We start from the raw sequence: 11,322 nt of genomic DNA on the forward strand, positions 1-11,322 counted from the left end.
AGGGGGTACAGGAATCCATGTGTCATGAGAACGAAGGGCGGAAAGAGGCTTCCGCCTCTAAAGAGAACTGGTAAGCCCCAGGTCCCAGGCATCAGCTCCCTGACACACACACACGCGCGTGCGCTCATATACCGTATTCCTTCTCTGGGTCTCCCTGTACCAGCTCATCTCTTCTCTCTCCAGTTATCCCACTGCAAGAGATGACCTCACCATCCCGCCGTTTAAAGGACCAGCCCAGGGAACGAGTAGCATCTCAGAGCCCATAACCCCAAATCCTGGGCACGATCATATGCAAAGCACAGCCCATGCCAAGTATCCAATCACCTGTGACCAGGGACAGGGTCACACTTGGGGCGGCTGGGAGGAGGAGGGGCGGTGTGCGGAAAAGGCCTAGACCCTAGACGGAAGACACACACAGCTCAGTTAGAGCTTTCAAGGAGAAAGAAACTCCATCACAATGAATATGCCCAGCATAAGAAGCTCCGAGTTTCAAAAGCACAAAAATGTAAAAAGGACTGTTATTTGTGTATCTGGAAGCATGTACACAACAGTCATAATGCTTACCTTTGGGTAGCAGGATAATTGTGGATCATTTTAGCTTCTTCTTACACATCCCTCTCTCTTTCTCTCCCTCCCTCCTCCTCTCTCTCTATAATTATATATATATATAATTTTTTTTACAACAAACATTTTATTTTGAGTAAAAAAAAATCATTTGAGTGGAACATTTTGGGATCTTGCCACAATTATAGAGTTTGTGTGTTTGTTTTTTCTTGCTCATTGAAGGTTGGATCCAGAAAAGCCGCCCTAAAGATGGACCAAGAAAGGGAGACGCTGAAGAAAGACACATCCAGCAAATCCAGCCAGAGCCTTCTGTTTTCTAAGCCTGGTGACAGGAGCTAGAAATGTCATACCGTCGGGCCTTGCGTGATCCTCCGTGAGTCACGTGGGTGACTCTTGTGTGTCAAAATACTAAGACGCTTTTATAGGACTTTAAAGGTTGTTACCCTAGTATGTTGCTTCCTAGACTGGTGTTTGCACAATGCTGCATTATGGAGCATGCAGGGATGGAGGTTCTTTTTAGAATTACTTACAGATGTATACATACGAAGGATGTAAGTTTCAAGCCCAGGCTCCTAGGCTTGGTAGATACAATTACGTGGCGCCACATCTGAGCTGTGGCATACCCACACATCCACCTCCGTGGAACTGCAAGAAACCCACCACTGGCAAAACCCAAGATGTGTACTGGGGCTACAGGACAGAATGGCAACCTCGGGGCTGAGGCTGAGGCCATGGTAGAGCACATTCATATCTAAGTTTATTATAATAAATTTAGCATGCCTAGTCATCTTATCGCTTCCGTCATAATGACTGACATTTATGTGGCACGCTGCAGTTTTCAAAATGCTTCTCACCTAATCCTCCCCCAAACCCTGGGAAGTAAGTAGTATTCTGATCCCCATTTTACAGATGAAGAAGATAAGGCCCAAAGAGGTTAAATTGCCTGTCTAAAATCATGCAGCTACTAAATTCAAAAGTTGGGTCCAGAACCCAGTTTCTGACTCCCATCCCATCCTGCCCATTCGGCTGCTTGAGGGGTTCAGGCGCCAGCCTCCTGAGGAGGACAGACCCTAGTACCTGGTCCCGGAAGAGCACACACTGCCCAGGTGGACACACCCCTTTATCACCGTGTTTGTAGAGACCCTCATTCTTCTTGCTCCCATGTTCTGCCCTCTCCTCGTCCATCTGTCCCCTTGCCTTTCTGGTGTGGCCAGGACCGCCGAACAAAATAAGAGGAAGAGCCAGAAGTCATGAATATCGTTTCTTTTTTATTTTTAAAAAGCCACAATAAAAATATTTTGCTATCTTAAAACCAAATGGATTCTTTATACTGATTAAAACTAGAAGGAGGGGCGTCTGAGTGGCTCAGTCGTTAAGCAGCTGCCTTCGGCTCAGGTCATGATCCCAGGGTCCTGGGGATCACCAGGACCCCGCATCAGGCTCCCTGCTCAGCGGGGAACCTGTTTCTCCCTCTCCCACTCCCCCCGCTTGTGTTCCCTCTCTCACTGTGTCTCTCTTGGTCAAATAAATAAATTTAAAAGAAAAAAAATCTTTAAAACTAGAAGGAAATAGGAAAAGTTCTTGGTGTGATATTCCATTGAAGGTGTATTTTACACAGGGCTAGGATCTAAAGTCAGTGAGAAAAGTGAGCACTACCTGACCTTAAAAATACTCTTGAAAACCCTGGAAAATGTCCATAAAGAACATCATGGTATTACCTATACTGTATCATATCCCCAAAGTCCAAAACAGCAAGTTTTTCTCCAGCACCAGAAAAGATCACTTAGTTAGGCAGCTGTTCAGGTAGCTGGCTCATGTTTAGAAGCCAAATCGTGTGCAAAAAGATGTTTTTTGTTTGTCGAACATGTCTATTTGCAATTGCAAAAGTCAAACACAATGCCCGTGTGACTCCACTGTATTTTACATCTTCCAAGGACGTGTCAATTTTTATCCTATCAATCTTACAACCCATGATGGCAATTTCTTCTCTCTGCTCCTCGAACTAGGTATATCATTTTGACGGTGTCTCCTCAGCCACGCCCCCTTTTCCCTGAGAATGCACCACCACCCCCTCCACCAATCAGGTTTGCCCTACCGCATGCTGCTCTCTTGGCCAAACCTGATTGGCTGAACGGTACATACCCAACCCAAACCAGACCAATCAGCTTCCTCTTCTAACTCAAGCTGGGCTAATTAGCGTCTTTGCCCTTGGCATTTGAAAGCTGGCCACTGGGATGCCACCCAGGTCATTGGTGGTGCTGGAACTGAGAGTCTTGATGCGGTTCCAGGGCTGGGGTGGCCATTTCCCCACGTGTGCTTGGAAAAACAAAAGCCAGTCTTCAGAAAGAGAAGGGTGGGGTAGATACTCAACAAAAAAGACAAGAGACCAGGACTCCCAGAGAGACCCGCAACAAATACTACAAGCCCCTTAGTCATCACCTTCCTCTACTGTATGGGCTGGCGCCCAAGCGCCTTGATTACCCACCTCCCCTGCAGCTAGAGCTGGCCATGTTATTCAGTTTCCGCCAATGACATGTAAGCGAAGGCCCGGGGGAGAGCTTACCTTCTGTAATAGAAAGCAAGTCTTGGGGCATCTGGGTGGCTCAGTGCATTAAGTGTTCCACTCTTGGTTTCAGCTCAGGTCATGATCTCAGAGTTCTGAGATCAGGACGGTGCTCAGCACAGAGTCTGCTTAAGATTCTTTCCCCCTCCCTCTCCTTCCCCCTGCTCTTCCCCCCACTCGCACTCTCAATCTCTCTCTCTTTCTCTCAAATAAATGACTAAGTAAAATCTTGAAGAAGAAGAAGAAGAAGAAGAAGAAGGCAAGTCTTCACTAGGAGAAAGTATTTTGCCCTTTGTGCCTTTGCCTAGTCTCCTTTTTTGCGCCTGGAGCTCAGGCTTGGAGCTGGAACAATCATCTTGGGGATCACCAGGCACCAAGCAAGAGGCTGAAGCCCACCTCCAAAGCCTGGTGGGTGCCTGGCGGCATCCCTGAGCTCTGCACCATGCCTGAAATGCCTCCCTCTGTACCTTTGTAAAAGTCCCTGTTTAAGCCACTGTAGCCAAGTGTACCTGTTTGTGCTATAGAACAAAGCATTCAAAACTCAGTGATGGAAAATGACAAATATTTATTATTTCTCATGACTCCATGGGTCAAGCCATGACTCCATGGCACTTGTACTGGTCTGGGCTGGCTTGACTGGGTCTGGATGGTTTAAGGTGGCCTCATTTACATGCCCTGTCATTGGTAGGCAAGTTGGGTCAAGGCAGTGGTTCTCCACCAGGGACAATTTTGCCTCCCCGAAGACACATGGCAATGTCTGGCCACAGTTGTGGTTGTCACAACTTGGGGGGTGGGGTGCTACAATCATCTAGTGGGTAGAGGCCAAGGATACTAGAGTGCACAGAACAGGCTCCCCACAACAAAAACGTATGTGATCCAAAATGTCAGTAGTACCAAGAATGAGAAATCCTGGTCTAGAGAGGCCTCAGCTGCAACAGTTGTCTCTGCAAGGCATGGTTTCTCATCATGGAGCAGGTTAGACCAAGCTCTTTCACAGGGTGGTGGGCCCAGGTTCCCAAGAGCAGCAGGAGAGAACAAGTCCCAAAACACAAATACTTACCAAGTCTTTCTGCTTGTGTTTGTTAATATCCCATCAAACAAAGCAAATCACATGGCCAGAGTCATTTTGGGAAGGACTCCAAATTTTTACAAACTACCCACGGTCGGTTTTCTGTTATTTGAAGCAGAAGGCATTCCAAGTGACACAGATTAGTTACCTTGATTCCTGAAGACTTTCTCGTTCCTAGTTTCTTTCTTTGGGAAGGCCAGTTTCAGTGCCCGCCCTTGGGTTCCACTAGGACCCTTTGTATCACTCAAAATTCTTCGGTTGCAAATAACAGAAATCTCCTGTGGCTCACTTCAGCAGAAAAGGAGTTTATTGAAAGGAAATGAGAAAGCTTAAAGAATCAAAGGACAAGCAAAGTTGAAGAGCCAGGATAGTCAGGAACTGGCTTTTCTTCCCCATACATGCCCCCTTTTGCTTCCACTGGTTTGACTTTCTGTTATTTGCGACCAAGATGGCCTTTACTAAGACCCCGCCTCCACTGGTAGTTCTGAGAAGCTGCCTGTCCCCTGGGTTGGTATCAAGGTACAACAAGGTACCTGCAGTCCCCAAAGCTTCCCAATCTTCCAATCCCCCAAGAAGCTAAGACAAACAACTTCCTTCCACCCTTGCCAAAGGTAGCTTATTTGGATTCTTGGATTCGTGACTTTGCAGATAAGATGCCCTTCTCTAGCAGCTTGGCAGAGCCTCCAATGCCTGCTGTTGTGAAAACCAGAGTCATGAGTGTCTGCAGAAAAAAATAGCTTCCAGATCTGCATTCCAAAGTGCGCTCCTGGTAAGTTGGAGTGGTTTCCAATTTTTCTGGGTCTTAGGAATGAAAGCAATACACCTAACGATGAGCGGAAACCCAAAACCTGCCAATGCTGATGAATTCCTCTTTGAGCTGAGGCACCTCCTGAAGCAGGAGGTGCGGTGCCAGGTGAGGGCAGACTTGGCCTCTTTTCCATCAAGATGTGCTGCTTGCACCCGTGTGCTCAGTGTCCCAAGTTATTTGGGGCCAATTCATGACCTTACATGCCTGCTTTTGTTTTTAAACCTTTTGTTCCCCAGGAACCCACCACAATGCCTCTGCCTGCATCCTGTGGCAGGAACCGCTCGAAGGCCCCCTGTTTTGAGTGTCCTCTCCTCTGTAGCATGTGGCTTTCATTCCTAAGACCCTAAGATATTAGAGGCAGAAATTTTATCTTCCGGCTGACTGTGGTCTTAGCATCATAGAAATCAGAGGTGCCTGATGAATCACTTCATGGCTGATGGGTTTCTTTCTTTCCCTCTGCATTTTTAATTAGATTATTTATTTATTTATTTTGGTGTTGAGTTGTATAAGTTCTTTATATATTTTGGATACTCACCCTTTAAATGATGTGTCATTTGCGAATATCTTCTCCCATTCAGTAGGTTGCTTTTTTGTTTTGTTGATTGTTTCCTTCACTGTGAAGAAGCTTTTTATTTTGATGTAGTCCCAATCATTTACTTTTGCTTCTGTTTTCCTTGCCTCGGGAGATGGATCTAGAAAGATGTTGCTATGGCCGATGTCAGAGAGATTACTGCCTGTGCTCTCTTCTAGGATTTTTATGGTTTCAGGTCTCACATTTAGATCTTTAATTCACTTTGAGTTTATTTATGTGTAGGGTGTTAAAAGGTAGTCCAGTCTCATTCTTTTGCATGTAGCTGTCCGGTTTTCCCAACACCATTTGTTGAAGAGACTGTCTTTTTCCCATTGTACTTCTTGCCTCCTTTAACATAGATTAATTGACCATTTAATCATGGATTTATTTCTGGGCTCTCTATTCTGTTCTGTTGATTTGTGTGTCTATTTTTTGTGCCAGTACCATGCTGATTTGATTACTACAGCTTTGTAATATAGTGTGAAATCTGGGATTGTGATACCTCTAGGTTTGCTTTTCTTAAGATTGCTTTGGCTTTTTGGGTTTTTTTGTGGTTCCATAAAAATTTTAGTATTATTTGTTCTAGCTTTGTGAAAAATGCTGTTGGTATTTTGATGGGGATTTCATTGAATCAGTAGATTGTTTTGGGTAACATGGACATTTTAACAATATGTGTTCTTCCCGTCCGTGAGCATGGAATATCTTTGTGTCATCTTCAATATCTTTCTTCAATGTTTCATAGTTTCCAGAATATAAGTCTTTCGCTTCTTTGGTTAAGTGTATTCCTAGGTATTTTATTATTTTTGGTGCAATTATAAATGTGTTGTTTTCTTAATTTTTCTTTCTGACTGAAAAATCACTTTTATGGTTAAACAACCAGCCTTCATTCATTCAGGCAACAAATACTGGATACCTACTATGTGCCAGGGACTAATGATACTGTGCTAGACCTCATGGCCTTAACCTTTGCTCCCCTTTCATGTTCCAATCTGCTGCTTTCCTGGGAAGGAGCTGGGATCATTAATTCACTGGGTATGTTGCATGGGAGAGCTCACCTTTGATGCTCACATCCTCTTTTTGGGCTTTCTAAGGGATTACTGCTGGGCATTCTGTAGAGAGAGCTGCACGCAGCAGTGACCCTCTTCTGGGAGTTTCTTTGTCCTTCTTGACGGCTGAAGTTTAATAGTTAATAATAGCAAACTTCTTTATAGTGTCCTTGCCAACCATCAAACACTCACTGTGCTAAGCACAGTCCAGACCTTATCCCACTTCGTCCTCACAATGTGTATCACTCCCGTTTCACCTGTGAAAGCGATGAGTAGGTAAGGAACTTGCCTAAGAGCAAGAGTGTCAGAACTCAGACTTCTTACTCTTAACTGCTCTACTATATCACTTTCCTCGAGAATTCCAGAAGCCAGCTGGTTATTTACGACTCAGTGAGGATAGGATTGGCAAGCTTTTTCTGTAAAGGGCCAGACAGTAGGAACCATTTTCTTAGAAAGGGCCATTCACTTCAGGGACCATGGGATCCCCGTCACCATTACTCAACTCTGCCCCATTGCAGCATGATATCTAAACAAATGAGCATGGCTGTGTCCTAATAAAACTTTATTTATAAAAATAGTTGGTGGTGGGACTCCTGGGTGACTCAGTAAGCTAAACATCTGGTTATTGATTTGGGCTCAGGTCATGATCTCAGGGTCATGAGTTCAAGCCCTGTGTGGGGCTCCGTCCTAAGCGTGGAGTCTACTTGTCCCTCTCCCTCTCCCTCTGCCCCTCCCACCTGCACTCTCTCTCTCTCATAAATAAATAAATAAATAAATAAATAAATAAATAAATAAATAAATAAAACCTTTAAGGAAAAAGTCAGTGGGTCAGATTTGCCAATCCCTGTGTTAAACTCTCACCCAGACTAGATTATTAATATCTTCACGGCTATTGCTTGCCACGTGTCCCAGGAAGTCAGACTATCATCATTTCCATCACGGAGAGCATTTTGAGCTTTCACGATGCACCACGCACTACACTGAACACTTTACACAAATTTTCTCATTTAATCCTCTCAAGAGCTCTGGGAGGAGATAGTTATTGCCATTCTACAGACAATGCAAGGGAGGCCAGAAGGGTAAAGTAACTTACCCAAGGTCACCCCACTGGGATTTTCAAACCCAGTTCCTAACCCCGAAACCCACACCACGTCTCACCGTTGGAACCCTGCATCTGGACAGAAAGGAGTTTCGCCAGTGAGGCTGGAAGGCCTGCCTTCTGCAGGACCGAACTTGAAAGAACCACATCTTCAGGACACACCCCTTCCTCCAGGCATCTGGGTTTACTGGCCCCCTCCTGAAAGAGTCACCTGCTTCTTTTACTTAATACCTTAGGTCAGGTGTCCCTGGCCTAGGTACTGTGCTCTCTCTTTGAATTGACGTTGCCTACCTCTGCACGGTGCTAACTTTACAATTTCCCTTCCCAGTTTCCCAAATCCTCGGGTGTCACACGCAGTGTTGATCGGTCCCTTCCGATTTGTTTCTTCCACCTTGTCTGCTGAACAGAGAACTGCTAAATGACCTCTGAGCCACATTGATGCCCAAGGACCAGCAGGTCACCCGGCCCCACTCCCTATCTGATGCCGCTGACACTGTCCTCAGAGGAGTAGGGGACAGACACTTGAGAAGCCTGTCTTTTAAGAGCTCCTGTTAAGTTTTGTGTTGAGTCATGTGGGTGCAAAGAGGTGTCATTTTAGCAGCTTCTCTTTCTTGGCAGTGACCTTGAGAGCTAAAAATGGGCCACCGGATGCTCTAGGAGGGACACTGAGAAAATACCTAGTCCATCCCGAGCCCTTGGACAGAGCAAACCATCATGCATTCATTCAATAATGATTCCTCCAGCAGTACCTTGGACCAGGCACCACGCTGGGCACTGAAGAGCCAAAGTGGACCCAGAAAGACAGGTCCCTTCCTCCAGGAAGTTGTCTCAGGAGTGGGGAGGGGGGCAAAGGGTGTCAGATATTTTATGAAGAGCTTCACTGTGGGTTGTAATAAGCGCTGAGTCCCAGCACTTGTAGTAAGTGCTGCAGTCCAGCTGTAACAGCCATGCCCTCTCTGTCCCCCAGCATGGGGGTCCAGCAAATCTCACTCTTCAAACTAGCTAGTACTGCTCTCCCCACCCCTCCACACTGTGCCCATGACCAGAAGAATTCTAGGACCAGAGCCCAATGCCCAAAATACTTGATAAATATGTCTTGATTGCCTGGATGTAGACTGATACTGCTTTCACAGAGTAGGACGAAAGTTGAAATCAGCAGCCCATAAGATTACCATCTTTGGGAGGGGCTCAGGAAGGCACTGGGCATGCAGCTTTGCTGGGGTTTAAGCCACAACGTACACACACACATACACACACACACACACACTTTGAGGGTTTAAAATAGGGCTAACACTGAGGCCTGTTAGGTGTTAAACTTGGACACTGAAATGCCTAGGGATTTCACAGAAGCAGAAAACCCGCTCAGCTTTTTTTTTTCCAGCCTGCCCAGCTGGGCACATGGAACTAATCTGAAAGACGATCTTGGTTTTCAAGTAGATTGATCGCATCCAAGATAACCACAAAAAGAGAGCTCTACAATAGACAGGTTGGGTCTTAATGACCTGCAAATGAGTCTACCTACAGTTGGTGCCCAATGCCCCTGTCGTGCTTGAGCAGCCCCGGGAGCACCTGCTTCAAACGGCCCCCCACCCCTGCCCCACCATGTATCCTGTATACAGCTTCCAGACTTTATAGGAGGCAAGAAAGCCCCTGAGACCAACCAGGCTGTGACCCCATCCCCTGCCCTCACTCCTCCAAATGACTCAAATGAGTATTTGGGCTGTCCCTGATCCTTGACCTCTGTGTATCTTTTTCAATCCATCAAGGGTTTCCTGGTGCCTTTGGAACGTTTGTGATGATTAATTAGTAAGCTGGTATTTATAAAGTGCTAAGTGAGTGCTGCAGTTTATGAGCCAACTTTATCTCTGACAGCCTCCCTAATCCCTTCCCAGCATCTCAGGCTTCAGGGACCACCCAGTTCTGCGAGGCTCTGGAATGCCCCTCATTGTCCACTCCATACAGCCCCCAAAACCCAAGAGCTCCTCCCAACCCCTCCCCATTTCTCCCCCCTCTTCTTCAAAGTGCTGTTGTTTTTCTGAATATTACTGTGCCCCTCCCCGAAAGATAGTTACACAAGTCTCTGTGGGAGGAAGAAGAGAAACATGTCAATGGTGACTAAGTCAGCCTCGCTCCCTTGCCACTGGAATATTGTCAGGATTGGCTCCGGCTCACCCTGCCTCTGTAAAAATCCTTTGCGGAGGGTGTGATTTTTCCTGAAGATCATTCTTTCCACATGACCAAATGCTGTAATGTGTAACCAGTCCAGATCGTTTCTTTCTGCCCAAATCCATGCTTGGGGCACAGCACTCAGGGTCATTCAGAAATGATCCTCCCTAATGAACAGGCACAATCTGTGCTCATGGGCGTCCCCACCTCTCCGCCTCCACTACTTCTTTCATTTCTGAATAGGTGCATTTCCTCAAGTCCAGCGGCCTCAGAAGGAACAAGTTCAAGTAAAGTATAGCCCCCAGCATGCATCTCAGGGTTTAGCAGAGCAACAGCTGTGCCTACAGCCAGGGCCCAGAAATGAGGCAGAGAACTGAGCATCATGAGCTCTCATCCTGTCTAAAACCCTGAGAACCTGAGAGAAAATCACCCCAAGGGGTGTTAAAAGGGCTCACCCATGTGGGCAGCATTTCCTGAGCTCTGCCCAAGTATAACAGCAGCAAGGCCTGGGCGATCCACTCCCCTTCTAGAAGACACAAGAGGCGGGGTGCCTAGGTGGCTCAGTCGGTTAAGTGTCTACCTTAAGCATCTGTCTTCAGCTCAGGTCATGATCCTGGGGTCCTGGGATCGAGTCCCATGTAGGGCTCCCTGCTCAACAGGGAGCCTGCTTCTCCCTCTCCCTCTGCCTCTCCCCTGCTTGTGCTGTCTCTAATAAAATAAATCTTAAACAAAAAAAAGATGCAATAGGTAATGAACAAGAATTCCCCAACTGCCATGGAGCCTGCCCAGCCTCCCGAAGGTTGTGTCCACACAAGCCCAAAGGGTAAGTAACCAGGGAGTTTGATACACACAGCCCACCTGAATAATGCAAACCAAAATCATATCTGGTTTTCACATATATGTAAAGTTGTTTTTTAAGAAGGCAAACTCCCACATAATCTCATTACTTTAAAGGTTTGCTCCCACATCAAGGAGATGCAAAACATATAATGAAGGCAGCCCTATTTCATGCAGACACATTATAAATCATAGGTTGGGGCAGGTTGAGGTTCACCAGATCTTTAAAAGGAATCAGCTGCTTTGTGAGGAAGGCTAAGAATCTGGCAGCCCAGAGCATCTGCAGACAGAATTTTTTAAAAGATTTTATTTATTTATTTGAGAGAGAGAGCGCAAGCGAGCTCGCAAGCAGGGCGAGGAGCAGAGGGAGAGGGACAAGCAGACTCTGCGCTCAGCGTGGAGCTAGATGCAGGGCTCAATCCCACAACCCTGAGATCATGACCTGAGCTGAAATCAAGAGTGGGGAACTAACCAACTGAGCCACCCAGGCACCCCTGCAGACAGAATTTTTTAAAGTTTCAATTTACACCCCATCCCTAGTCTTTTGCATTCAATAAAAAACGGACGATTTTACTTCTACTGGGTCCTTCAAGGCCACA

At 46.2% G+C, this 11,322-nt stretch overlaps 1 protein-coding gene across 1 annotated transcript in view; it reads left to right on the forward strand.

The window, feature by feature from the left end:
* The window catches only part of FHAD1 (forkhead associated phosphopeptide binding domain 1), a 115,692-nt gene extending 114,678 nt beyond the window's left edge, over positions 1-1,014 (forward strand). The window contains exon 27 of the mRNA XM_081816826.1: positions 787-1,014. Coding sequence (XP_081672952.1) covers positions 787-903 — 117 coding nt within the window. The 3' untranslated portion in view covers positions 904-1,014. The remainder of the gene's footprint in view (positions 1-786) is intronic.
* Positions 1,015-11,322: the final 10,308 nt, after the last annotated feature.

This window comes from Leptonychotes weddellii, chromosome 4, assembly GCF_054177405.1.
Source record: "Leptonychotes weddellii isolate Sample4059 chromosome 4, ASM5417740v2, whole genome shotgun sequence".
In the NCBI taxonomy this organism is placed as follows: Eukaryota; Metazoa; Chordata; class Mammalia; order Carnivora; family Phocidae; genus Leptonychotes; species Leptonychotes weddellii.